The sequence below is a fragment of the Daphnia magna genome, linkage group LG1 (assembly GCF_020631705.1).
Source record: "Daphnia magna isolate NIES linkage group LG1, ASM2063170v1.1, whole genome shotgun sequence".
NCBI classification, from domain to species: Eukaryota; Metazoa; Arthropoda; class Branchiopoda; order Diplostraca; family Daphniidae; genus Daphnia; species Daphnia magna.
This window is the reverse complement of record NC_059182.1, coordinates 16,406,139-16,433,587: the sequence shown is the minus strand read 5'-3', so window position 1 is coordinate 16,433,587 and position 27,449 is coordinate 16,406,139. Positions and strand designations below refer to the sequence as shown.

Genomic DNA, 27,449 nt, shown 5'->3' with positions numbered 1-27,449 from the left:
GCCAACGTCAATGACGGCATACAGAACAGGCCCACAAAACAGTCTATTCTATACTAAATGTGAAAAAGCATTTTTTTTAGTCGTTAATTGAAGTTAGTTAGCGTCCGTTCGTTGAAGGTTCATCACTTCAAGTTTCAACTAGCCGTTATTAAAAGAAAGACGGAGGCCGGAGCGACAAGGATCGGTACGGTACATAACCAAAGACTTGATCATGTTTGGAATTTTGTTCTGTAGTCTTCGTGATCGACTGTGATGGTTCGTGACGATTTTTTTTTAATTGTTCTTGTATTAGCAGAATTTTTCTATCTAAGTAATTTGGTAATGAATTGCCAGTTCCTTTCGTGATACGGGGGGTGGGGGGTCGAAGATAGTAGTAGAAAAGGGGGGTGGCAAACAAGGACATGCATACCCGACGTTTCCTATAAATAAAAGTAGCAACCAAAAATTGGCAAAACGACACACTAAGTTAGTTTGTCGAGTTGAGAGGCAATAAGTGGTTGTACCGTCAACAGGCGGTAGCGTATCGCTGTCAGTCACGAATTGCCTAGCCCGCGTGAACGATCTTGAACTACCTGTGCCCAATACGATTCCCTGTTTCAATCTTAGCGATCGCAGCAGCAATTTGACTCGATTTGCTGGGCTAATTTTTCGTCACACACGCCCAACAAAGTGTCGTTCTAAACACCATCTCGCAGATTTTAGACAACAGCGTTATTAGACACATCACAATTTGGAACTGTTTGTTTTGCGTATAGTGGTGATATGCTCCGACAAGAAAAGAAGCAGAGCAGCCCTGCTATATTTTCCAACCAGCCATCCGCTAACAGTGAAGCCTGGAGAACAACAGCTCTAATCAACATGTCACAGCCGTGTCTCTCGTACGTATTAATGTCTCGTTTTCAACAAGCGCCATTCAGAGAGTTATGATTACGACCCAAAAACGATTCGATTCTGGGACGTTCAAAAATAGAACTGGTTATCCTAAAATAAATATAGAAAGGCGATTGTACTGTACCTTACGTAGACTACTATAATTCTCAGTCAAAATACTGGCAAACAACATTGGCCACAAATTTTTTTTTATTACCACTTTATTGATCAAACTTTTATGGTTACAAAGGAACCCTATTGCCTGTGCGGGAATGTACCTGATTTTACTGTTTCATTTTTATTGGACGATTACTAATTTCTTTGGGTTCTAGTCCTTACACACATACACATCACCTTATCATATAGAATTCAGCCTCAAAAAATTAAGAATTCAGCTTCAAAAAATTAGTCCCTTTAATCGGAAATGACGTCAATTGATTGCTGAGCCATTTGCTAATTTCATGTACACACTCAGGAGTCTACCTTCGTGGCAAACAGAACACCATTCGATGCATGAAGATGACGAGATGGTGGTCGATGTCCAGCCGACAGAGACTATGCAGCTTAACTCCGACTGCGAAACGATTGGCAATTTCGCAATCTTGGGCCGGAAAGATTCAGGCATTGGCGTTCCAATCGGATGTGAACCGCAATCCGAGCCGATTACTCCAATTAATGAATACTGCTCGCCTGATTGTGACTTAGGTTTTCCTAATCGTAACTGGATACCAGTTGAATTAAAACCTTCGACAGCGCCTTCTTCAGCCAAACTGACAATTGTCTTGGCAGAAAATATTGCGTCATCCGATTGGATAGATCAAATTGAAGCTGGCGAAGCGATCAAACAGAAAAGAGATCAAACCCTAAAAACTCGTACCTCACCTGGTTATAAGACAACGTTTCTTCATTTACCCAACCATTGTGAAAGGTGTGATCCGACCCTCTCCTATCAAAAACACAAATTTAAACGTTTTTTTTTTTCGTAAAATGGATAAAGGCGTGCGACGACGAGAGAAGGAACTCCTTCGGCAATGTCCACCTGTACCGCCGTGAATGTGGCTGCCGTGCCGGATACGCTGTCTAAACGATGGAAGAAACGCGGCGAGTGAGTTGCAATTATTTGTCAATCAGTGGTCAACGAACCGGAAAACCACTTTTTGTTTTCACATTTATTTTATTCTCGGCTCTTTCTAAATGATTTTTTAACAGTGACGCTGTTTTAGCTGTAATTAGCGCTATGTACGCCAAGTTTCTCATCGTGCTGGGACTGGCTTTCCCAATGACGGAAGTCATTTCCAACCACGTGACGTCCTCTTCATATTTGGTAAAAAAAAAAATAAAATCCAAGTTATTTCTCAGGTAAGGAATTTTTCTATTATTTGGATCCCGTTTTTTTTCTTTTTAAAGGGCTTCTACTTGTATCTCTACTTTGGTTGCATCGCTTATTTCCTTTACGTTTTCATCACGTTGGTCCGCAACAAAGCCAACAAAAATCGGCGTTCATGTAAGATTTGTTGCAAAATCCATCAATTATTTAGACTTCAACACCTTTAAAGTCGAGTCTGCGACTGAACGAAGTTACCGCTTTGAACTGGCGACAATCAACACACATTAGCCTATATATATCCCATGCCTTTAAGCAAGCTCTCCACGTTCGGGGGGATGGTGAGTCTAAGCCACTTTGCGCATACGAGAATATGTATAGCTGGCTCTGAACGCACTGCTTCATTCCCGATAAGCCAAAAGCAGTTTTTCTTATCCCATAACTCGAATGAAGAATTCATAACACGCAAAACGGTGGAGCCAACGATTTGAGGGCCTACGCTCATTGGTTGTTTTTACATGCTGACTAACGCATTGTGTATTCTAGTTACGTTTCCTTGTGATTTAAAAAAAAACCAGATTTCTGCATAGTTGCAGATCCGGTTTTTCGAATTTGTACTCACTACTTTCTATACGTTATTGCTTACTATTGTTTTACGCTTCATCAGTTTGCGGGACGAAACAATCGATGGTGGAATTTAAAGAGCGCGATGACTTTCTTGATGAAGTGACTCATCACCCACGATCCTATAGCGATCCAACGTGGAATAAGCCAACTCATCACGGTTCTTTTTATCTACGAATCGGAGCCGTCTGTAAGGAACGATTGATTATGTTCTAGCAAGAACCTGAAACTAAATGACGCCATTATTTTCGTAGCATTTGGCGTGGGTTCAATGATCTATTCCGGTTTGGAATTTGCGCAATACTTTGAGATCGATGCCGGCAGTTACTGTGACAACATTCTGATGGCCGTCACACCTGCTACTCGTATGGTATTCACGTTCATACAGATGTACTTCATTTTTTTAAACGCAAAGGCACGTACTAGTCAGTTTTATTTATCAAAAGAGATCGTGACATAACGGAATTCATTTCTGTCAACAGATGGGCGTTTGTAAACCCAAAGCCATTGCTTACTTTGGTCTGATGCATATGGTAGCAACGAACCTCTGCGTTTGGCTGAACGTCATCATTGAGGAAACCAAACACGAAATCCTCCAGTTTCATCACAACGTATCAAGCCGTAAGATCCTTCGTTATCTCGTTGAGTTAAAAATGCGTTAATTATCTACGATATGTTATCTGACTAGACGGCCATGGACATGGCGTTAAAACTACGACAGCCAAATACATCACGACCGAGGATGCTGCCCACGCCGAAGCTTTAGTTGATCCAAAAGATATTTTACAGAGCAATCAAGCGATTTTCAGTCGTTCGTTGTTGGACGAATGCAAGAGGAGTGAGGTCATGGGGCACTTGGTTCAAGACGCAAGTCCTCTCCTCTTTCCTTGCGCAATCGAGTACTCGCTGATCTGTGCCGCTATCCTCTACGTCATGTGGAAAAATGTAGCGGCAGGTGGGCTCGATGAAGATCGACGCTATTCGACAAACTCATCGGCTGGTGGTCGCCGATCCCGACATCATTATTCGGTCGATTGCGCCAAGGCCAATAAAGGTCTTTTTGCGGGAATCTTCGTCCTGGTTCTTACCATCATCAGTCTGATACTTTTCTTCGCGCTCATCAATAACCCAGAGTACAGAGCTATGGCAATTATGGAAGTCGGAGCAGCTCGTTTTGTCCTTTTTTGTATGGCGTTCGTGGCCACAATCATCGGCATCATCCAAGTAATGTTGGCTTTCCAGACGATTTCAAAGATTAAGACTAACGGGGTCATTGAACTCGGACAGGTACGCGAGTTGCGTTACGATTCCTCTCGCCATTTTGATCTGGACGATGTGCTTCTCATTTTCGGTCAAATCGGTTTGATGGCCTATAACATATTCACGGTCATAGCAGGTTATTATACAATGAACGAGGACGAAGATGGCGCTCTCGTGCTTCTCAGTGCTTTAGCTGCTCTGTTCCAGGTACACGTTCTTAATTAACCTTTCATCTTTGATGGGGACCTGTGCTGATATGCTCTATATTTAATTGAATTTTCCAGGCTGTGACGCAAACCCTCTTCATTCTGGATGCTTCCCGTCGTAATACGTACTCGGTTGACCAGCAGACACGCAAACCCGGTCGTGAAGTTGTCACTTTCCTTTTGGTGGGCAGAAATCCGTTGAATCCATTCAACAGCCGACTAATCTTTACATATTGGATTTTTGTGCGTAGGTGTGCAATTTCGCTATGTGGACGGTAAACACCTTGGAAAAATCGAGAGCCGACGTTAATCCCGTGCAGCTACAATTCTATGGTTTATGGCCGTGGATCATTATCATGAACGTGTGTATGCCACTAGCCATTTTCTATCGATTCCATTCCACCGTCGTCCTCTGCGAGATTTGGAAAAGATGTTACAAAGCGAAACCAGACTACATGTGAATTTGCTTTGTGAAACGTAGAATTTGAAAGGTTATAGGTTTCAATCAGGTGCGTCACTGAAATCGTCAAGTATTTCTTTTGTTTTGGTTTTTTAACTGACATTGTAGCATTTGATCTATGTGGCCTTTTCGATAGAAAGAGACAATTTTCTTTGCGCCCCGTGGCTTTATGTGCGTCATTCAAAAGTGGGTTAGGCATTTGCTGTCTAATCCATGTTTACATATATGCAATTCTCCGTATCCACTGTGGGTTCTTTTTATTTGTTAAATCCCAAAGTTCTGAAAGGCTGAAGTGAAGGTTTTCTCTCGTATTCATTCTCTTTTTTTTCCGTTTCCAACAAGATTTTTTTGGCAATCAATACACACACGTTAGTTCGTTCGTTTTGGGACTTGAAGCAAGAGCAAACAAGAGGGAATGTATCTTATTTTTTTTCTTTTTTCTTCTTTTCGTTCAGTCAAAATAGATATATGAGAGGAGGACGTCGAGCCTTTTGGATTGAGGAAACAGGAGACGATCACGATATTGATATATAAAAGAAAACTGACGGGCCAATGGGGGACCAGGACAAAGAAAGAAAAGGACGATCAATACATACAAGAGCGGAACAGAGGCATCGTAGTTACTGTACATCTCGTACAGATCGCCCATAGTAAAACCCGAGGGGCATTTAAATCATTTCCCTCGGTTGGTTCAGATCGAAAAACACAAAACAGTCAAAGAAAACAAAGAAGAGTAGTAGTTTTTGTTTTGTTTTTTAAGCAGCCGATGAAACGGCAGAACAACTAGTCGATAAAAGATTAACACCTCGTCTTTCCACTTGAAAGTAGAATGAAAGGAACACGTCAGAGAAACGGTCAAAGGTAAATTTTTTTAAATGTCTAAAATTCGTGTCGGAAATTATTCAACAGTCACGCGATGTTAAAGGGGAGAGTGCAAATGTACACTACAACAACTTACACTCTTTAAAAACGTTTCCAATTCCAAACAGACGGAAAGATTTGATTCTATCCGAACTTTCACTACTAAGAAACGAAGAACAATTTTGCTAAACAGAGAAAGACGATCACCCAGGGATGAATATTTTTCCCCATCGGTTTTTGGCATTTTTTTAGTTTGTGTTCGCTGCATCCGGATCTTCGCTGTCCATTTGCTTCATGTGCCGTAAAACATCCTTCTTCGTTATTATGCCGAGTAATCGCCTGAAGGGAGAAAAAAGAAAAAGTTAGCAGATTATCCTTGTTGATGTATTCACCATGTTTGGTAAACAACCCAGACGTCGCTAGAATGACCCACTTTCCCACAACTTGTTAAAGAGATCAAGAGCAGATAAACCTTGACCAAATCACAGCCAGTCAGCTACACAATGTTAAATTCTGCAATACGGCACGAGCACAAAATTGATAAAAACGAATTCTAAACAGAAACTGCCAGCTATAATTTCATATATCTTTAGTTCTAATTAAAAGTCTATCACGGTTTCCTACAAATTAACTTTTATCCCAGCACACAAATTGTCAAATGTCTTACCCGTTATGGGTGACGAGGACTTGACGTAAACCGAGTTTTCGGAACATGTCAATGACAGTTTCCATCGGCGTGTGATCCGTCACGGTGATTGGTGCAAGATCTAAGATGCGTCGCAACTTTAACGGCAGTGACCCGTGCCAAGGTGACGGTATATTAGGTGTGAATAAGACTAGAGAATCTTCTCTCAACCCTTCCATCGTTCGTTTTGCATTTGCTATAAGAACACAAGAGCAGGAATGAACACACAATATCAGCAAGACAATGAACTTTGACGCCCACCAGTTGACGTTTGAACAGAACTTACCGACGGCAAGGGAAAGGTCGCGTCGTAGAACAAAGCCGACAAGGAACTGTGACTCCCTCGACACAACAACAGGGAAACCGTTGTGGTCCGTTTCTTTGAGCAACATTTCCACTCCTTCTAAAGTTGTTGTGTCTTGCGTCAAAACCGTCAGAGGCTTATTAGCTCTACGTAAAAGGGAAAAAAAAATGAGAAAGGTTAACAAATAATGCTTTAATAGACCTTACTTTGGCTGCATGACATCCGCGGCTAATGTAGTGTGACCGAATTCTTCCTTGTTGTCCAAAAATGGATATCCATTAAGTACAATGTGGGCGTCTGTTGTAATGGATTGTGAACAAAAAATTTGTGATTAGGATAACACAAAAAAGTGAATCGAATGTTGAATAAATTCAATTACCATAAATGCCGTCTTTGCCAAAAGCATCTCCTACCCATTTGCTGGCCATTACGGCAGCCATGAGCGGGACAATGTAACGTACACCACCCGTAAGCTCGAACATGATGACCACCAAAGCAACTGTCATTCAAAAACGAAAATGTTATTCATAGAGACAGGTTAGAAAAATCAAATTTTTTCATTCGGCACCTGTCATTCGTGTGATGCCTCCAAGGACGGCCGCCGCTCCCACCATGGCGTAGAGTCCGGGTGTAATGCAATCTTCGCCTCCAGCGGAGCATTCGCCGTGAAATATCCAGCTATGTGGATCATGACTGCGTGAGAGAGGAGAGAACGAGAGCAATCAGAACTCGTCGGAACGTGGCATCCCATTAAACGCATGTTATGTAATACGTACTATGCCAATTGTTCCATTCCGATGCCAACGATGCGTCCCATTATGGCACCCATACAGAGGGATGGAATGTACAGCCCAGCTGGAACTTTGATGCCGATCGTGAAAACGGTGATCACACACTTGAAAATGAGAGCCAAGACCAACATCCAAAGCGCGCGATAGACTCCAGGGCCAGTTTCCGAAAACTCAACAGCTGAGCTGGCGTCCGTGATGTTTCGGTTGTAATCACTAAAGCAAATACCTATCGGTAAGTCACGTTCTACGGGGTGATTGTAAATTAGCGGGACGATTACTAACCACAGGTCGTCGGTATTGGCCACGCCACATTGACTAAATAGCAAATAGATCAGGCGTGTCGAACTCATTCGGGTGTACGGGTTTGGATATGCCACAATTCCGTTGATGAGCGTAATAGCCAAAACTTCGAGAACTGGATACTGGCCGAGACGAGAGCCTTTACGGTAGCGGGACCACCACACATTCGCTCGAATAAACAAAGTACCAATCAGTCCCTGTCATAGGTAATCAAATGTTGATGGAAGGAAGTAGTGGAGATAACTAGTAATAAGCTCACCCCTAAAATACCCAACGCTGTGAAGGGAATCAGTTCGTAGAAGATCCAAGGCTTGTTGTATTCGACATAGAAGAGTACCGAATGCTCATTCCCGTACGGGTTGATAGTTCGGACGATGAATGCAGCAATCAAGGCGCAAAAAAAGGAACGCCAAAGAGTCTTCATCGGAAAATAGTAACTGACCTGTTTCAAATGATTCCAAAATCATCTTTAGTCATTTCTTAATTAAGGATGTATGCTTGGCTGCGCCGTTTCACTAACCTCTTCTAAACTGAAGAGAACTCCACCAATGGGAGCGCCGAATGCCACAGACACACCGGCGGCGGCTGCGGCAGATAAAATTTCACGTTTTTTGGCCTCATTTCGACCATATTTTGGAAATAGATAAGAAAATATATTGCCTGTTTGGATATACAGCAAAAAAAAAAAAAAAAAAAAAGGCGATTAAATCAAATGTACCAGGAGAAAGAATCCTTTGAACCTTACCAAGGCAAATGGCGATATGAACCATGGGTCCCTCTTTGCCTAAGCTCAATCCGGCAGCTACTGCTAACATAATACCTATGGATTTTATTAAAAGAGTCCACTTGCCAAGGAAGCCTCGAATAATAAAACCGCTCAAAATAGTTTTGATCTACGGGTGCAAAGATAATTAGAATAACAGCAACACATAGCCGACCACGGGGTGAATTACCTCTGGAATACCTCCACCGGAAGCGTAAGGTGCAAACATTCTCACAAGAATGGCGGCAAGAGCACCAAACGAAACGGCCCATAGAACGTAAAAGAGATAAGCTAGAATATATCCACCAGCTGAATCGTCTGATGCGCCAAACAGCTGTGGCCAAGTTAACCACTGCGACAAAAACGAGCAAATAAAAGTTGATGTACGAGTCAACCTTCAAATGACACTACGGCTTTTACCTGAGAACAATTATCACTGAACGATGTCTGGTTTGACGACCAGCAACATTGCTCTCTGTCAAACCAAAATGCATCAGGACATATTCCATACTTCAGATCAGTCATCCAGGTGGTTCCGATGTCAATAAACGATGCCACGGCACCGACAACTACACCAACTGTTATATTCACAATATTAGAAAGACTTTGTTGGGAAGACGGTTGCAATTTTAGTAAAGGTTCCTTACCCAACAAAACGCAAACCCAACCGGACCAAGCATCGTGAGCAGCTTTAAGAGCAGACAAAATCGATTCTTCTTTATGTTTCGTGATGTAGCGATGGTGCATCCTATCACGGGCCAGATCACGTTGCCAATCAATAGTCTGGAAATCATCGTACTGGCCTATTCCTGGAATATCTTCGGCCGTTATCTCTCCTAACCCAGCAGGCGAAGCGACACTACGAGATTCTTGATCAAACGAGGTTTGTTCCTAGTAGGATGCGAGTATGAGCCAACGTTAAAAATTGAGCAAAATTGAAAAGCGAAAAGTGAACACTACCTGTGTTGTTCCTGTTGTTGTGATATCTAGCATGTCTTCGTCTGAACTTATAGACGAAGTCATCATAGCGACTGAATGTGATGGTCCGGGATAAGAAGAGCTAATACTTGCAACTCGTTGCCCGCCTTCCCGATTTTCCTATAAAAATTGACCAGTAATAAATTAGTTATTTTCGGTAACACAGAGTTTAGTTGAATACTGTATGCCGATCATACACATATGGATTTAACATACTATTTACTCAAAAATCAAGTCATATGGCCTCCTGCCTTCAATGGCTAAATCAATCTTTGTAAAACAGCTTGTGCTTGTACATCCTGTGTCATTGACATCTACTAGCTTCTTATATTTTGATATCTTTACCAACAGGAAAAAAAACAAAAAAAAACAAACAAAACAACAAAAACCTTGTCAATGAATGACTGATAGCCAGGTGCAGCAGGAAATGATCCAAATGTGGCAGCAGGTGTTTTAAAAGGTGCCCGTTCCATCATAGGTATTTGGTGCGAGTCAACCTCACTGGCTGTTAGTCGAAATGAGTGGGACATAAGCAATCTAATATCCCACCACCTACAATGGGCTTTTGGCAGAGGAAAATTTTCAGTCAAATTTCAGGAATGATAACCAGTAAAAACCACTCCAGTAGGTAAGTAAGAGTGGTTTAGTAAACTAAGCATAACCAAAAAAAAAAAACCTTCTAAACCAAGGCATTGGGCTTATCTTTCGTGAATCGTATATTCACTTCACAAACGCTCCTTATTATTTGATCACGTTAATCCATAGCATACCTGCGCTACTGAGTAATAGCTATCTGGTTCATTGCATAAACATGCAAGTGCTCAAAAGAACTCGTTTGGTTGGGGGCGGGTCGTCGACGTTATACCTTACCATAGCGTTAGGTGAAATCCGTGTTATTGGGACAGGCAAGACGGTTTGGCGATTTGGCAGTCACGTAAATTGCTTCTTCTGTGAAGTTGACTTAGATTTTCAGACTAATTGAAGACGAATTCCACGTACGAGACTAACTGCCTCACTCGAGTTTTGCAAACCTAGTCCACAACAACGTAGAACTTGGGTATTTTCACCAACAATGAACTGACAGTAGCAGCAGAAATTGGTCGCTTTCCCCATCTCGTGCCCAAACAATCAACTACTCGGTTAGTTCTTACTTGAATGATGGGATTCGATTTTAATTTAAAAACACTCAGCGGCTCCGAGTGTTCACTAGGTTCCCGATAGTTTTAAAAAGGGCAGCACTTATTTTTCGTTTTTTTTTTTAGACAGGTGGTTTAACGAGAAAATCAACAACTTAATCGAAATCAACGTTCAATTTGGATTATGCCGTGTGATTTTTGTCGAATTCCATGAGATTTCGTTTTTCGCAGATTTTGACAAAAGTGGGAAGGCTATACCCTTCCCACTTTTCCATTTTTGGCCAAATTTCAACTTTCGCTTAAAATACATGATTTCAATTCAGAATTGAACGATAATCACGGAAATCAAGTTTATTTTTCAATTGGCTTTATAGTTTTTTTTTTTTGCTTAACGTAAACAACAAAATCTAAAGTTGGGGTGGTAACAGCACTTTATTTTCGTTTTTTTTTAAATTGACTAATTTAACGAGGAAACCATTTACTTAATCGAAATTAGCGGTCAGTTTTGATTATACTGTGTGACATGTAGTGCGACATGCAGTTTCGCAAGAATCTCTATCGCGAAATTAGGTTTTCTGAACGTTTATTAATAAAAAATCACACACACATATGTTAACGATAGACGTAAGATATCCAACACTTCAAAAACAATATAACAAACAACTTTTTCGTCTAGAAAATAAGACTGTGAGCGTGAAAAATGGATTCACAAAGCAAAAGGAATGAGGAGGAAAATGTCTAAGAGGTGCAAGCATGGGTCCCTTCACCATATTCCACAGTACAGTTTTACCATAAACTCACAACCCAATGGTAAAAATGCCACAATTTTCAATGTTGATCATGACACTTTCAAAATAAATAATGCACAGTGAGTTTTTTTTAACATCCGCAGTTTCATTATGCCGATCGGTCACGAAGATATTGCATTGCAAAGTCGAATAACCGGACATCTTTTACGGCATCCTTTAATTTGCCAAATGATAAGAATAAATTGAAGGATAAGTTCCCAATTATTTCAAAATAACATTTTAAACATTACCTCGTGACCAAATGATACCCTGTCGCGATGTCGGTCACTGTTCTCTTCATTTTCCTCTTCAGGTCGAGGGTGGTTATCGGTCGTCTTCGATGGCCAGGCGTTTTCTGGTACCCAAACAGGCTCCGATAGCCACGGATGAACTAGACCTCTGGTTGGGACCATTTCAAGTCGATGCGTCTTTTTCTTTTGAAATTCTGTTTGGAAAATTCACGGACACATTGGTCTACGGTTACGAATTCAAAATTAATTTTCAATACAATGCAATACAAACCTTCATAAGTGTCCTTGGCTTTGACAGGAGTCTCTACTGTAGTTTTATCAGTAAAATGGTTTTTATTCAAATCGTGAAGGATGCTGTCTTCCGGGTAGTGAACTGCCGGCTTCTTGGTTGACGGCAATGGTTCCTCTTCGTTCTCTTCTTCCTCTTCTTCTTCCTCTTCTTCCTCCTCTTCAACGTCGTACTCCTCGTCCTCTTCTTCATCCAAATGAAGATCCTTCTCTGTCGTGCTCGAGTAAACTCCGCGAACAATGTCACTGAGTTCGAGATCGTCCGTGCCCGAGAACCGACTGGGTTTGCCCCACGGTTTCAAACTGTCCGTTCCGCTGCTGGCGGCTGCACCGGACACGCCATTCCTGTCCACTTGCAATGAAGTCCCGATCACGGTAGACGTGGTCTGTTCTTCTTCCCCAAATTCTATCGAGTGCTGGCCCCAGAGTCCATAGTCCGGATTGCCAGTTTCACTTTGGTCGCTTTCGCGGTTCCAATCGGTCGAAGCGGACGTTTTCTTATTGGCCGTCGTTGATGTTGTCGTAGTACGCAAGCCAGTCGGTTCGGACGAGTTAGGTACTTTCCCATTGGGAGATGGAACCGTTCGCAACGAGGAGGAAACCGGTCGCATTGTGCTCTCGAAGGTAGTCGTTGAAGGGGTGGGCGTGAAGGCGAAGAAATCGAGAGGTGGGCGGACTTTCACGGGCGGCTGTCCGATACTTGGCAAGTTCAACGAGTCGTCATCTAATGGGGTCACGGTCCATTGAGGACGGCCGGGATTAGCACAACGAGGGTACAGACTCACGCATTGCTTGCCTATCCAACCGGCACGAACGGCCATCAAAATATGCGAAAGATTCGGAGTAGTGGATCGGTTCAGCAACCAACCCATTGCGATACTAAAAAGGCGAGCATTGAAAACAACGAATAAAAATGAGAAATTAATTTTTTTAACACGCAAGATTAATTGTAATATTTTTTTTTAAACACATTCGAAATGTTGTTCAAAAAAAAAAAAAAAAGGGGTGGATCAGGAAGTGTACGTGAACTGGCACAAAATAATGCATGGGCGACGAGCCCGTAACATTTTACCGTACATCCCGCGAAACAGATGGTGGAAATGAAGGGATTTGATGTCATTGAAATTTGTAATAGATATTCATGAAAGACTGTTATTAACAGCTTCGGGTATCCCCTTTTGGTGTTTAACTTTTTTTTTTTTTCTCTATACGGGTAACATAAGGTAATCCACAACGGTCCCGGTAATTACTTTACTCGTTTCTTCTCTTTTGCCAAGATTGAAGACAGCAAAACAAGTCTAGCACGTAGCTCTATCCATTATGAATTGTCGGTTTTTATTTTGATTTGCATTTATTTTTTCTTACCAATCCTAAACAGCATATCTCGAGAGCACAAGCTGATTCAGCGGTACCTAATTTCTTCCAATCTTTCTCTTTACGGTTTTGAATACCCTGTTATACCCCGTTGGTTTTTTTTCTTTTATGGCTCCCTTCCAGTACTTGAAAAACACAATAATTAACATTTTCGGAAAAAGAGATTTTCGTCTGGCGGCATTTTAAGGCAAATTTTTGTGTTCCATTGACCGCTGTTTGGCCCATTTTTATTTCGAAAGAAGTGGACCGATTCCAATAGTTTCTTCCCCTTTTTTTCTTCCACGCATAATTTTCCACTCGAAATTTGGTCTACGACATTCTTGCCATTTGGCGCTGATTTTTGACAGCCGTGCATTTGACGGCCGAGGAGTTCGCAGTGACCGCGTTATCCGTCCACTCGTTCCGAAATTATTTATCAAATTGATATCAAAAGACAGAGTACAGTCATTGCGTCAGCGCCGGCATCCTGCACAATCACTTGCGAAGGGTTGGGTGGGCTAGGAAATAAAATTAGAGACAAAGTTCCCGTTAGGCAGATGGTTGGTCGTGGTTAGCGATAGCGGCCCGGGGATTACTCGTAGAATAACATGGTGCGTGACGCCCTCTCCCGCCGAGAGTCCTTCGATCCGTTCAAGCATTTTCACCAGTCAACATTGCCAACACGTGTGTGATATTAGTCGAACGTGATTAATCAAAAGGTTCCTGACGTGATGGCAAAGGGCAGACGTGGTACAGACAGCCGTGAAATGGAGAATGAGGGGAGAAAAAAAAAAGCGAGAAACATGCACGCAGACGCATTTGCTTCCAATGTTATTGTGCAACAAAGTAATCTCACGAATCGATAAGATCTTGATCTGATAAACCGTTAAAGACCATTACGATGACCAACATAAGTTTGGGTTCTCCTTTACGTATAGAATAAAAATAGCCGGATGGCCGAGTCATCCTCAAATCTGTTACGCACGACCAGGACGCCATGACGGTAGATGCTGAAGCGTTTTTCGCATGTACTGTTGTTTCATCCCAGTCCCGAAAGAAAAGAAAAAAAAAAAAAGGAGGAAGGACTGACTAAAGCGAATCACGAAAGGCTGTCGCTTCACACGAGAAATCACGCAGATGTTACGGTACGAAAATACCTGCTGGTGGTGGTCATAAAGCCAGCATGAAATGTCGGCCAGGACGACCAGAGTCTAAATCGGTCAAATCTTCAAGGGCGAATGGAATAAAAATGCGAAAATAAATCAATGAGATGATGACCAAAGGGACGGCAGAACGTGAAAAGAAGAAAGACGCTCGACTTAACGGTTGTTAACATGTCGACTAGAGCGAATCGGTCAAGATGACCTTCTCTACTACACAGTCGACATCAATTGATGATAAGTAGCAGTCGGAAAGATTATCTTTTTTTTTAATTTTTTCCTTCATGATTCCATTCTCCACCTTTCCAAATCCCTTGAATTTATCGCACCAGGAGAACGAAAAAAAAAAAAATGGTGGGGGGGGGGGGGAGATGATTAGGAATAATAAAAACGCTTCTTATTTTTTGTTTTTCACACGCATTTTGTTCCAACGAAAAAGCTTTATAGATTACCGCAAAAAAAATTTTCTTTCTCTCGCCTTGTTAGCAGGTCATTCTGTTTTCATTTTCACCGCGTCCGTTATGTTTACGCGATTGCCGATATAAAAAAAAAACAGATGAGAATCATCGTCATCATTGTGAATGGAAAGGGAAAAGCAAAGGGGGTCTCTCACCACCAAATCTTCTCATCAAACTAATCACTTCCTGATAGTCAGAGAAATTACGAGCGGTGTCCTCTCCCGTCCATTTCTAGCGTACGGGAAAGTTATTACTACTGGACAACAAAAAAAAAATGAACGGAGAGGGAAAATGATTACGTGCACAACGAAAGAAAAAGTGGGAAACGGCATTTTAAAAAAACAGATGGCCGGTGTGGTTTTTCTTTTTTGGCAATGCTGTGAAAAAATCAAAAATCCTTCGTTTCAAAAGCTTGATGACCAAAGAGAAAAGGGACAATTCCTTCTATATTTTTAAGGAAACGATCGTGAAGCGGTATGGCGAGAGTTTGATCCGTTATGTTCACCCTGTCTGTAGACATTGGCTTCCACCCTCTGTCTATGCCAATCTTTCCCGACCGCTGTGATGTCAACATGCGTCGTTAAAGACCATCTGTTGTTCGTTGCTTCCATTCACGCGAGGACGTGGACACGCAACACACACAAAAAGTAGCAAGAAGAGGACAAAAACTATATGACTAGTTGTGTCTTTAAAAAAGAGAGTTACTGCGTCTCCGTTCAGTGCACTACTTTCGGGGGAGGTTTCGAGTGTCCTCTTTTCGACATGTGTTTATCTTTTGATGCATCTGTTTGTCCACAAAGATCTGGTTTCATTCCTTTCGCTCGTCTGTTAACGCGTAACGCGATAAAAAGCAGGAAACGCGGAAGAACAAACGAAAAAATAAAGGCAAAGAACAAAGTAACAAATGACAGTAGGAAACGGTATTACACACCATAGGAAGATGATTCCGTTTGTTGTGCATGCTTCGATATTCATGTCAATAACAAAAACTGGGCGATTTCAGCTATCTACTCTTCAATGTTAAAGTTTGGCTGAATTTCGTTTTCATCCAGCACCTTTTCTTTCTTTGATTCAACAATTCTAGCAGAGATAAGATTGGGAATTACCTGAGAAATGGAGCCATTGCAGCTGGAACGGAACCTCTTCCCTTCCAGTCCTGATTGAGCTGACACAAGAGCCGTTCCAGGCATTTGGGCTCCGCTGATTGGGTCCCCTGTTGACCAACGGTTCTCGACTTGTAAACGTCCAACACATCCATGGCTAGCGGAGTTGTTTGCTGGATTAAATGCATCAAGCGGACGATGAGACTCTCCTCTTCGGCCGGTTCAACAATCGAAGCGGAGTCTTCCAGATCATAGGGCGACTCCACTTGTTCCACCGGATGCCTATTGTACATTTGCTGACGGAATTCGGAAGGGATATGCCTCGGCTCTGATTGCGGCTTGGGCACCGGAGTCGTCACTGCTTCCTCCTTCGATTTCTCTTCCGGTTTCTCCGTCGATCCGTTGTCGATTCGCATACCACTGCGGCTGCTACTGGACCGATGGCTCTTCGAATGGCTGCTACCGATTCCTCTCGCCCTAACGGTGCCCTGTGGGAAAAGTGCGTGCACAGGAAGAACGGGAACGTCGTCTTCGTGGGCTGGATGAGGCACGTCCGGTTCACTGGAAGACCTGGCCACGGCAAGGGCAGCTTGCGCAGCCGCCAGGACTCGGCCATCTGCTTCCGCACCAGTTGCGGCCGCAACCAGCCGTTTCATCTGCGGTCGGCGTTGCTGAGACATTGCCTCCTGATTCAATGTCCACTCCGGATGCGGTTCGGCAGTTGTCGACGTTTTCGTAACAGCGCGAGTCGCCGGTTGCAACGTCGATGGCGCTGATGTTGACGGCCTGCCAATGCGTTTCCTGATGGACCACCGACGGTGTCCAGCCGTCGTGTTGCGTCGATACCTGTTCGGGAATGACATGAGCGTGTGACGTTTCGTCCGGCTGAAGAAAGGGATGGGAGCTGACTGGACCAAAAAGGACAGCCACTCTTGAATCATTTTCTTGGCCTCTCGTTGTAAGTAGGTGTCGTAATCATCCGACGACCGTCTGGACGAGAATTGCGAGATAGCCGGAGGCTCTTTTTCACTGTAAATCAAAGATTCCGGCAGGTCGAAGATCGTGAAAAGACTCCGCATGGATGATGAGTCGGAAGATCGAGGTCGGAAGGTCGAGTCGCGTTTTGAGGCCAGGTCTTGGGTCCTTTCCAAAGAGCTGCGATAGTAGGTGGTCGTGTGAACGTGCAGCACAAGCTCGTCCAGGATCGTCTGGATCTTTTTCATGACAAAGTGGTTCTCATCCAGGGTGGAAGAGCCGCGCCGATTGGGTTTAAACAGTTGGGCATAAACGGCATAGCAGAGGACAGTGCCGAGATTGAGCAAACCGAGGACGAAGACGAGCGAGTCTTCGCGAGTTGTGCCCATGGAACGGAAGCCGGACGTGGCTACTTCAGCCACATCGTCCAGCGAGACACTCTTAGTGACATCTCTGATCTGACCCATTTGAGATGGATTCAAAAAGCTGGCAAGTATTTCCATTTTTTTTTTTTTTGTTTTTTGAGGGGGGGGAAGGATCCGTCTCTTTAGTCGAATTGAAAGGTAAGCGACAAACACAACGATGGACACGAGCGGACCCAATGTCCTTATTTTTACTGGCTGTCGCGAAGCACGCCGATGGGGACAAGGACGAAATTGAATGAATGCTTGAAAGATGAACAGTCGAATTCACAGAATATAAAACACTAGAAGAAATCAAAGTTCGAGTGTTTTTCAGAGCTGTTCTACCTTGGAGGAATCGAACGGGCCGGCATCTGATGTATAACTGACGGCCAACAGCAGCTTGTAGTCATATTTGAAAGCGGGCCCAGTCCCGAACGAAAATACCAGCAGAGTACCCAGCCAACCGTGCCAACAACAGAAGGGTCCGTCCCCTTAACCGCTATATGTAGCCTACACATAAAGCCGTAAGACTCTTCTCGTGTCGCACCTCCCCTCTCTCTCTCTCTCTTTGGAGAATCGGCGGCTTCCTCCACATGGACAACAGCACCAGCATGTTGTGTTTTGTTTTTTTGTCCCGAAGAAAATATACCCTGCAGCCAACCGGTGCTACTTTTGCAAACTCACTCGAAAATGCTAAGAACTCGGCCAGTAATGGAGGATTTAAAAAAAAAAAAAAAAGGGAGCACTATACTTGCCATTCATATTGTTCGGCAGAATCTTTGCTTCTTTCTTGGAAAACCGAGAGGGAAATAAAACATGGCAAATAGGACGCAGTTCGTTTAAATAAAATGACGCGATAAAATTCAACTTCGGGAATGATTTGGTTTTCATTTTTAGCTTTTTTTTTTTTAAATGAAAATTGTTACTAATAAAGTTAGGAATTATTTGGTATTTTATTTATGCATTTGCAGCGCCTATACGTATATACCGTGCACTATAATGGCTGTACATTTCCTCGTCTCCTTCACTGCCGAGGAATCCCGTTGGTGGTTCGGCTCATCTTCGTTAATTGTGTTGTCTTTTTCCTTCTCTCCGAATTGTCTACTGTTTTCTAAGCCGGGCCGGATTATATTATTTTTTTCATGAATCACGCAATAAAGAAAAAAAAAATACGAGAAAAATCTTCTTCTCGAGAATATTTGCTTCCACTCTTTTAATGGGTGGGTAATATATATATATGTATATAAAAATAAGGCGGCGGTTGTAATAATTGGTAGCGTTCTTCTATAAGCCAAGGCTGTACAGTTAGACGGGTATGCACGATCACATCTCCCACCAGTCCAACAACAACGTTTTATACTACACCGTGAAATCATATGAATAAAAACAAAGATGCCGCAATTGAGGGAAGAAAAAACAGCGTAGAGATGATGTAGAAAATTGGAATTCTGTACAAAAGAAATAGACACGAAAACATTTAAAGGGATGAGCATGGGCGGCATTAGGAATGACCAAGTGGGCCTTAGTAAGGAAGTTTGCGTCATTTGAACACATTTTCCATTCTTTTGTTTTGCTGTTTTTACGTTTCTTTTTCAGTGGTCTTTGAACTGCAGGTTACATAATGAAGCCTAACGTTTTCTTTGTGTTTTTCTTTCTTTCTTTTCCCCCCCCAGTTTCATTTTTCTGCTTGGCTGCCTGACGGGAATGACGGATTCATCAAATTTCAATCATCGTCAGCAACACGGGGCATTGTTGAGAAAAACTGCACGGGGAAAGAGCCTGATGAACGAAGTGAAACGCAAAATCACGACACGCCGCCATTGCCTCAGGTCAATCTGGCTTTAACGACGGCTACTAACACACATAAGTTCAGTTAATAAGCAGCCAGTCTCTCTCTTTCTCTTTACACACACACACGCACTCGGACATTTTCTTCGTTTGGATGGAGGCAGTTGAATTTCGTTAGAAGACCAAACACGATGATAGTAACAGCTGACAGCAGGTGAGTCTATACGGTCTAAAGAAGGGAGGTACAAGAGCTGGCACTAGGCCAGGGACTCACGGAGGGGGTTTTCTCCCGTTTGGCCAAACAAAAAAAAAAACGAGCCAGATTGATGAGGACGACGTGCGACTGGTGAGTACGCGAGCTAAAATCGTTCGTTCTACAAGACATAAACAACCAGAAAAATAAAAAACTAGGAGAAAAAAAAAAGAAAAAAAAAAAAACAAAACAAACAGTGCGGACGACAGATGGTCGGGACAGATGTCGACGCCCGGGAGAGGGAGATGAAACGCTTCACAGGCTAAGGCGAAGATTACACGGAGATTGTGAGGCAAGAGGCACTCACACGTTACATGTGTGTATGATGCCGCTAGTGAAAAAGAAAAACTGTGCTTGTAGATCAGTCCGTTAGGTCGTCGTTCCACAAGAGGAGAGCCGTCCGTTCATCTCGTAGATTTCTTGCCACTGCAGCAGCGTGCGTTATTTTTCAAATTCACGCTGGGCTGCTGTATATATGATACACACTCGCCTCTCGTCTGCTGACTTCTTCCACCGTGCAGCACATGAGGCAATTTTCTTTTCTCCGGATATGAGGGCGGGTTGTCCAGTCATCCTGGGACTCGCCGGCTGTTCTTTCAAGTACTGTGACTATAGTTAATTAGCTGTAAATAGCGTACGTATACTTACCAGGAATTTAAAAACACAAAAAAACAAAGAGCGTGTGAATCTAGCAGGATGACATCGAAGGCAAAAAGAGAATCACAAATTCATAAAAGAAAAACGCCAAGTGTGTTTGATGGATGTGTTTTTGTTTTTGGCCTTGCCCGGAGGTTGTTTATGATCGATTCTTTTCATCCCACATTTGAAATCATTTTTTTTTTTATTTTTTTATTTTAATTTTATTCGAATTGCAGTGAAGATAGAGAACTCGTAAAAAAAACAAACAGGTAAGACGAGCTGGAACACACGTTCAACGAGCACCTGCTATATCTTTACCGTAGCGCGGCAGATGACGCCGTACGACAAGCCAAAGCTTTTCACAATGTTTCATTCTTTTTCGTTCTGGTTTATTTTTGTTTTTTTATTTTTTATTTATTTATTTTATTTTTTCTCTTTCGTGAGTTCCAACTGGGATTTGCGGTATGCGGCAGTGTGCGTGTGTGTGATCAAATCTCAACCGTCAATAATACAGTAATTTTTTGTTTTTTTTTGTTTTCTCGGTTCCCTCTTTGTTAAGCGAATGGGAACGGATTCTTAACTGCGATTTAAAAACAGAAAAGAAATAAATAAAAATAAAAAAATAACTGATGAAATTGGAAAAGGACACGGAGAATTGTTGAGAAGGCAAAAAACCTTAAGTCCTTTTGTGGTTATGCTTCACACATTCCACAACAGAAATAGAAAATACATAAGTTACAACGCATAATGAGCTGAAATTTAAAAAAAAAACAAAGAAACTGCCGGATGTCAATTTTTCGTATGCAAATGAGAGCGACTCCATTCGGAAATGCCAACTATTGTTTCTTAATCATAGACAAATATTTCATTTGAGTCTCTCGAGGGCATCATTAAGGCCGACGAAAGCCAAATGTAATATTCTTTTCTTTGAAAAAAAAAAAAAAGTTGGGCTACATTGTAAACAAGACGAACTGCTGTTCGTATTCTTGAACGTTGGGTCGTTCTCAATTTGAAGTCCATTTTTTTTTATATTAACTCTCCTTCTCTTCCTTTCGCCTTATGTGGGCTGCAAAAAGGCGAGAAATATTTTTCGAAGCAATCACAGAGTTTACATTCGGAGCTACGTAGCGTCCATCAGTGAGATTACACACCCTTCGATCTCGACCTTGCATCCTACCTGGTAAGGTAGATAACAATAGCAATAGCAAAGACCTGATAATGGTGTTGACGCCATGCTGGCAATCTCCTTATATGCAAATAGCCCATAGCACTATAGTATAGCATCATTGGGCTATAATTAGGTAGAGCACACGCCATAAGTGCATTTTTTCTTTTTTTGTGGCTCTAGTTTGAATTTGGTTATAGTCATTTGACTACCAAAAAGCAAAACAGCATTTCTTCTGGGGCTGTCCGCCTTTCTTTTTCTTTTTTATTTCCTTATGTTTTTTTTTTTTCTTCTTTAGAGAGTCAATTACTCTTGTATTTAAGAAACAGAGTCGCTCGTCTTGTTATTCCATTTCCTGCTGTTTTTCGTTCTAGATCTAATATAAATCAAGAACTTTGATTATATACGCTAGCCGCTCTTATTTTAGCCATCCAATTGGGCGAAGCCCATACAGTCGAGACAACTCACGACCAGAGTCAATTAGCTTTCGCTGTTCAACGGCGTGCGGCAAATGAACTGTCTAGTAGAAAGGCAAAAAAAAAAAGAAGAAGATTTGTTTGCTCTCGACTAGCAGACGGCGCACGATGGAAAAAAAAAAGCCGAGATTTATTAACAAAGTCCACGCATGTTGTGTCCGTTGGACGAACGTATGTGTAAGCGGAAGAAGAATTTTAAAACGGCCTAACGCACAACGTGCCCAAACGAACTACCGCTTCGGTGCAACATAGCTGGCTGACGGGAAAATCACTCATCCACGAAAAACTCGTTAGCACATGATGAGTAACAAGAAAAAAAAAAAGGGGGGGTAAATTCGTCCGCTATTCCGTGTAATTTCCAGCAAAGATCGTCGTTTGCAATAAAAAAACATTGGGAAAATGTGCAACACAAAAACAAAAAAAAAAACAAGTAGAAATAAGCGGTCGGTATATTAGAATTGAGCTGGACAGAAAATGAGCTTTTCAGTTCTTCGTGAAAAAAAAAGAGAAAACAAATGTATATATGAGATGGGCAACTTTATTGTTTCCGGACGACAGGTTCCGATTACACGGCAGCTAGATTGGAATTTGGAGTAGATTGTTTAGATCCGTAATGGATGCTCCTCGTCCAAACCTTTATTCTATATCTGCCTCCTTTTCACGCCTTTTTCCATTGTGAATAGCGTGAATAACGTCCATTAACGGATGAAAGAAACCAAGCGGCCCTTCAAAATAGGAGTGTATAGCAAGTCGTCGGGTTCGCTCGTCGTTGGCTTTCTTCTTCTTCTTCTTTCGATTGCTGTATACTAATAGCGCTTCCGCGTCCATAGCGGTCAACGACGCAATGGTGTGCTGTTTCTTATCTATTTGTCAACAACAACAACAACAACAAAATGATGTAATATAATCATCTTTTTAGCGGTTGCCAGTTTTGTTTCTGCATCCACAAGCCGGAGCTGTAGCTGCTTTGGCTCTTTCGCATTTTTGTTTAGCGCTGGGAAAGAGAATGTTTTGTTTCTTTGTTTTTTGTTTAAAACTCGATGCACAGCACCGTTGTACAGGAAGGAACATTATCGTCCATTCAACTTATATTCTCAGACAGGGCAAGAGAATATAAAGTGAATAATTGCATTCGGATGTAAACTCTACGTGCTGCACATGTTGTGCGTCCAACCGTTAGCGGTCATTTCTGTAGACGCTTTCATCACAGCTACCTATTTGACGTCCGTCTTGATGGCACGTGCATATTCAAATCGGCTCTCATATGCACACACGGAACGGGGTGCGTTTGAAATGCAAAAGCACACAGCAAGTGAGCGCACGTAGATGAACGGAGAGCGAGAGTTGCGCTGATTCGATTTTCAAAGACGACGACCGTAACGAGATAGCAAAAATGTAGAAAGGAAATCAAACAAAATTCTGATGCAATCAAGTAGTGCCAAATAGTTTCATCCCGTTCTTTATACCAATGTCCTATTTAAAAGCTTTGGCTGCTTGGTCCTCTCTCTCTCTTTTTTCAATGCAACTATGATGACTCTCTTATGCTTTGCTTCTTTTTATTATAGACCCTCTCTCTCTTCCTCCCGCTCTTTGTGCACTGGAATAATTGAATGTAGTGGAGTATACTCTTTTTTTGTTTTTTGTTCGTCCATATTGCCAGAGATGGGCGCGTGCTGCTTTCAACCAGCAAACCCGTACGAAACTTTTAGCTTAGATTTTGAACTGTTAGCTAATAACAGCTCGCGCTGTGCTAGGCTAAAAAATCAAAGCAGCTATCATGCTGCAATCACCTCGAAATTTTTCATGTTAACATAATTCACCTTTTTGTTAGCAGATATCAGCTTTTTTTTTCCAAGCTAGGGCGTTTTCCTATCTTGCTTGAAAAAATAAACCTTAGAAACAGCTTGAATTTTTACCCCTAAATTTATTTCCTAACTATAAGCTAATTCCAGTATGGAATTTTCAATCTAGAGTTTTGCTCCACTTTTATTAGCAGATTCTAAGCTTTTATTTTCCAAGCTAGGGCGTTTTCCTATCTTGCTTGAAATAATAAACCTTAAAACCAGCTTGAATTTTTCCCCCTAAATTTATTTCCTAACTATAAGCTAATTCCAGTATGGAATTTTCAATCTAGAGTTTTGCTCCACTTTTTTTAGCAGATTATAAGCTTTTATTTTCTAAGCTAGGGCGTTTTCTACTGGCTTGAAATTATTAACCTAAAAATCAGCTCGAATTTTTCCCCCTTAATTATTTATCCCAACTTTTCAGCTAATTCTAGTATAGAATTTGTAATCTTCTGCTGTGAAATATTCGCCTCCCATCGATAATATTTCATTTTTAAATTTCCCGGGTCAAAGTAGAAAATTGATTGGGCTTTCCACAGAATTAACTGCTCGTCGTCCAAGTGACATAATGAAAAAGTGCGTTATAGGATTTCATAATGAACTTACGGAAATTTTTGTTGTTACTCCTCTTGTCAATTATCTTGAAACTGATTAATACAGATTAATGAAAATCATCAATATGCTAATGTTTCAAAATTATATAAACTCAAATCAAAGAAAAAATCATCGATCGAAATTTGGCAGCTACGCCTTTTTATTTTTTAATCGATTGAAATTTGGCAGCTATGCACTGAATTTTCGCGCTCGAAAGTGTTAGCATATAGACTGAGTCTGTGGTGTAAGTCTAAGTAAAGATGTCTGGCTGTCTGCTTCTTCACTGACTTTTCTCTTACATTTAATATCAGTACGTACATATTTGCAATGGCAGACCCACTGATCTATATACTTGTCACTTTTACTGCTAAAAGTGGAGAATTGGGCATTGGCACATTGGAGGCCATAGCAGTGCCGAAAGATTTCCATGACCAAAGTTTCGATCATCAGCTCGAGCAATTAAAAGGTTTTATTGGAACAAAAAAGTTATTGGAATCAAGTAAGCACATACTTTTTGTTATTTATTGATATTGTTCTAAATTGCTATGTATTTAGTTGGCCTAAGTTTCCCAGCAATCCTGGTTGGAACCTACCAGTTCAGTCGACTACCAAATCTAGATCCCAAGTTCAACATGAAGTGAGATCATGTAAAGTTATCTCGTTCTCAGGTAGTACAACTTCATATTACTACACGTGTTATTTTTCTTAAAGTTTTTGTTGTGCAGAGGACAGAGATGTGGTGGTGGCAGTACGTGATGCCATGGTGCCTCCTATCAGTGTCAAAAAGGCAGTAGCCAAAAAATCAACTCCGAAGTCATCTGCAACTCAGAAACATGGCACTGGCCATAAATCTACCTCTCCACCACGTAACTTGCCAGTTGAAAAGTCAGCAACAGGTAGTACCAATGTTTTTCATTATTTACAATGTCGTACTTTAACCTGCTACACAGTTATTAGGAAGACCATGGGCATCTCAGAAGAAGACATGGAAGGGTTAGATTGCCATTTGATCACTGGGGAAAATGAAGACAAGTCCGATACATCTGCTGACAGCAGCCTTGATCATGATGATAATCAGCAACGATTTTTTTCTTCAGAATCAGAGGACGAAGATTTGATTCCTCCTACTCCACCTCCGCCTCCAATGAAGAGAAAACGAGGCGATCAGTCTTTCAAATCATCGAGCGACACCAAATCTAAGGTTTTTTTGTTTTATGGTAAACACGTAATAGTACCTCAGTCATTATTGATTTTTATTTTATAGAGAAATTCAAGTCACAACAAGGAAAATTCATCTGTCACACCAAGAAGAAACGAAAAGTCATCAGCAAAGAATTCTGATCCTCAGATTCTTACTTCTTTGGACGTCAACATAGTTGACACCCCCCAAGTTCCACAACAAAAGAAAACCCGAAGCGTGTGCAGGTAAATGCAACATAATTGTAAGAATTATTTGTTTATTATATTTGTATTTTCCGTTTAAGGACGAACAATGGACGGAGCTAGTTGATGCTGAGTTTCATGGCCGTAATGAATACATGGATCAAATTGATGAGCTGAAAAAAGAAATCTCGTTTCTCAACGAGCAAATTCGGAATTCTACCTTTGATCTAGAAATTGAGAGACGTGATTTCGATGACAGAATTTCCGAAAAAGATGCTACAATTCTTCGCTTACAAGAAGAAGTAAAGTCCCTGAAAGAGATGAATCCCCTGGCCTTGTCCAAAAGTTAGTTTTCTCTTTGAAACTGTCCAAACTCTTATTTTTATCTTGACATTTCATTTCATTCTTGTTAGGTCTTAATGAAGGGTTGGTTATACTGCAGTCCACTTTGGAAACCTTGACAATTAGTCAACTTAATTCTGAACAATCACGTGTTCAGTTGCAAAGTGAAAGCAGTAGAAGAACCAACAAAGTCAAGCTTCACAAAGATTATGACACAACTATTAATCAAAATGAGCTAGCAATCGCAGTGTCCTATGGGAAGTCTGGTTCAAAAAAAAAGTGAGTTTTTAAGATTGCTTGTGTTATTAAGGATAACTCTAATAGTTGTTTTATGTGTACACAGGGACATGAGCAAAATGATCAATGTGATCATGGAAGCACTGTGGGACAGGGAATTCATGTCCAAACACAGCCTTACCGGAAAGAAGGCACCCACTGACAAGTCAAATAATCCGGCGAAAGAGGCCCTTCCTAAGGATGATGTACAAGCAATTACGAGTAAGTATAAGTATAAGAATTTAAGAACGAACAATTTACACAATATTAACGTTTTGATTTTCATTTTAGGTTTCGTTGTGGAGTTTTGGGCAACCAAACACAAGTTGGCAATCGATCCATCCATGGTCCACCCTTGCATCACATCCAAACTTCTAGGGGAGCATACGGCTAACAAGTCAAGAGAGAAATTGGTCGTGGAAGACGATGACGATGACCAACAATTACAGCAATAAATTGGCGAATTGAATTAACGCGGAAGTGGCCAAAACTGTAATTGAACTTAGATATTGCTCGTATTCTTATTGTGTTCATTTTAAATGTAAAAATGTATGTGTGGTGTGTTTTAATCGATGTCCCTCCAAGGCCTACTTGTAACATGGAAAAGAATTTGATTAAACCAAAGATGGTTTAATTTCAATACAAAGATTTCAGTTCCTTTAAAGCTAATAAATTTCAAGCTACATTTAATCTCAAGATTCCAAGCTTATAAATTTCAAGCTACCAATAATCTAAGATATTCAAGCTTATAAGTTTCAAGCTACCTTAAATCTAAGATTTTAAGCTAATTTTAGCTATGAAAAACAAAGCTGACACTACCCTAAATTTCCCAATATGAAATTTAAAAATTTTGACATGAAAATTTCTAGCTAAAACCACCTAACTTCGTAGCTAATTCTAGCACGGAATTAGCTAAAAGTTTCGTACGGGAAGTCTTCTTCTTTGTTGTAGATTACAATCGTCTATCGCACTATTCATCGCAGGCCGCAATGAAAAAGTACTGCTGGTTCATTGATTTTCGTCTCGTTCCTTCGGCGCCAGCCACCTATAATACAACCATCAAGCTGAACATTTAATAACCAGTTTGGGCGCAAAACGAGCGAGAGGCCAGTATAGTTCCGGTATATAGCCAGTTGATGCACTTTCGATGTCTATATATATATATACCATTCAAATATTCACATTTTTTTGTTTTGTTTTGCTGGGGACTAAGACTGAGATGAAACTATGCTAATGTGTGCTGTTCTTTTCAGACACTAAACTGACGCAGAGAATAAGGAAAAAGAGGCAAGACAAATGAGGTGGTTTTGATGCAAAATGCATTGCGCTTTCGGGTGCAGGAAAATG

At 41.4% G+C, this 27,449-nt stretch overlaps 3 protein-coding genes and 1 pseudogene across 7 annotated transcripts; 2 read left to right on the top strand and 2 right to left on the bottom strand.

Moving 5' to 3' along the window:
• The first annotated feature begins 27 nt into the window (after positions 1-27).
• Positions 28-5,123, top strand: LOC116923032 (proton channel OtopLc). Of its 3 annotated transcripts, none has more exons than XM_032929569.2 (13): positions 28-184; positions 756-878; positions 1,346-1,798; positions 1,868-1,975; positions 2,080-2,194; positions 2,278-2,374; positions 2,862-3,008; positions 3,073-3,233; positions 3,301-3,439; positions 3,507-4,042; positions 4,106-4,285; positions 4,363-4,467; positions 4,536-5,123. In XM_032929569.2, the coding sequence occupies exons 2-13, from the start codon at positions 763-765 to the stop codon at positions 4,743-4,745; spliced, it is 2,367 nt and encodes a 788-aa protein (XP_032785460.2). In that variant the 5' UTR covers positions 28-184; positions 756-762; the 3' UTR covers positions 4,746-5,123. The 3 variants fall into 3 exon arrangements, with proteins under 3 accessions (XP_032785460.2, XP_032785474.2, XP_045024154.1); XM_045168219.1 differs by having other exon boundaries at positions 129-255; XM_032929583.2 differs by lacking the exon at positions 756-878 and having other exon boundaries at positions 73-184.
• On the bottom strand, positions 5,038-10,517 carry LOC116923011 (H(+)/Cl(-) exchange transporter 4). 3 transcript variants are annotated; one of them, XM_032929547.2, is made up of 17 exons: positions 10,197-10,517; positions 9,816-9,988; positions 9,409-9,546; positions 9,096-9,339; positions 8,869-9,026; positions 8,639-8,800; positions 8,431-8,578; positions 8,206-8,345; positions 7,945-8,127; positions 7,668-7,882; positions 7,371-7,598; positions 7,163-7,287; positions 6,974-7,093; positions 6,801-6,891; positions 6,577-6,740; positions 6,273-6,486; positions 5,038-5,944 (listed from the first exon to the last, which is right to left on the bottom strand). In XM_032929547.2, the coding sequence occupies exons 2-17, from the start codon at positions 9,954-9,956 to the stop codon at positions 5,854-5,856; spliced, it is 2,562 nt and encodes an 853-aa protein (XP_032785438.1). In that variant the 5' UTR covers positions 9,957-9,988; positions 10,197-10,517; the 3' UTR covers positions 5,038-5,853. The 3 variants fall into 3 exon arrangements, with proteins under 3 accessions (XP_032785438.1, XP_032785430.1, XP_032785446.1); XM_032929539.2 differs by having other exon boundaries at positions 10,297-10,517; XM_032929555.2 differs by lacking the exon at positions 9,816-9,988 and having other exon boundaries at positions 10,297-10,517.
• Positions 10,518-11,128: 611 nt separating this feature from the next.
• LOC116922981 lies at positions 11,129-17,736 on the bottom strand. Its single transcript, XM_032929494.2, has 4 exons — positions 15,967-17,736; positions 11,873-12,768; positions 11,602-11,795; positions 11,129-11,525 (listed from the first exon to the last, which is right to left on the bottom strand). The coding sequence occupies exons 1-4, from the start codon at positions 17,439-17,441 to the stop codon at positions 11,460-11,462; spliced, it is 2,631 nt and encodes an 876-aa protein (XP_032785385.2). The 5' UTR covers positions 17,442-17,736; the 3' UTR covers positions 11,129-11,459.
• A 6,592-nt stretch (positions 17,737-24,328) lies between these two features.
• Positions 24,329-26,545, top strand: LOC123469742 (annotated as a pseudogene).
• The last annotated feature ends 904 nt before the right edge of the window (positions 26,546-27,449 follow it).

Bases quoted from the DNA above. Each gene is read 5' to 3' on its own strand.
- LOC116923032 (XM_032929569.2), top strand. From the start codon at position 763: ATGCTCCGACAAGAAAAGAAGCAGAGCAGCCCTGCTATATTTTCCAAC. The intron at 2,195-2,277 runs GTAAAAAAAAAA...TTCTTTTTAAAG, and splicing joins TGACGTCCTCTTCATATTTG to GGCTTCTACTTGTATCTCTA. The intron at 4,468-4,535 runs GTGGGCAGAAAT...TTTTGTGCGTAG, and splicing joins AAGTTGTCACTTTCCTTTTG to GTGTGCAATTTCGCTATGTG.
- LOC116923011 (XM_032929547.2), bottom strand. From the start codon at position 9,956: ATGTCCCACTCATTTCGACTAACAGCCAGTGAGGTTGACTCGCACCAA. The intron at 6,487-6,576 runs GTAAGTTCTGTT...GTGTTCTTATAG, and splicing joins CGACCTTTCCCTTGCCGTCG to CAAATGCAAAACGAACGATG. The intron at 5,945-6,272 runs GTAAGACATTTG...TTCTCCCTTCAG, and splicing joins GTCCTCGTCACCCATAACGG to GCGATTACTCGGCATAATAA.
- LOC116922981 (XM_032929494.2), bottom strand. From the start codon at position 17,441: ATGGAAATACTTGCCAGCTTTTTGAATCCATCTCAAATGGGTCAGATC. The intron at 12,769-15,966 runs GTAATTCCCAAT...TCGCCTTTTTAG, and splicing joins GCAATGGCTCCATTTCTCAG to TATCGCAATGGGTTGGTTGC. The intron at 11,526-11,601 runs GTAATGTTTAAA...GGCAAATTAAAG, and splicing joins GGGTATCATTTGGTCACGAG to GATGCCGTAAAAGATGTCCG.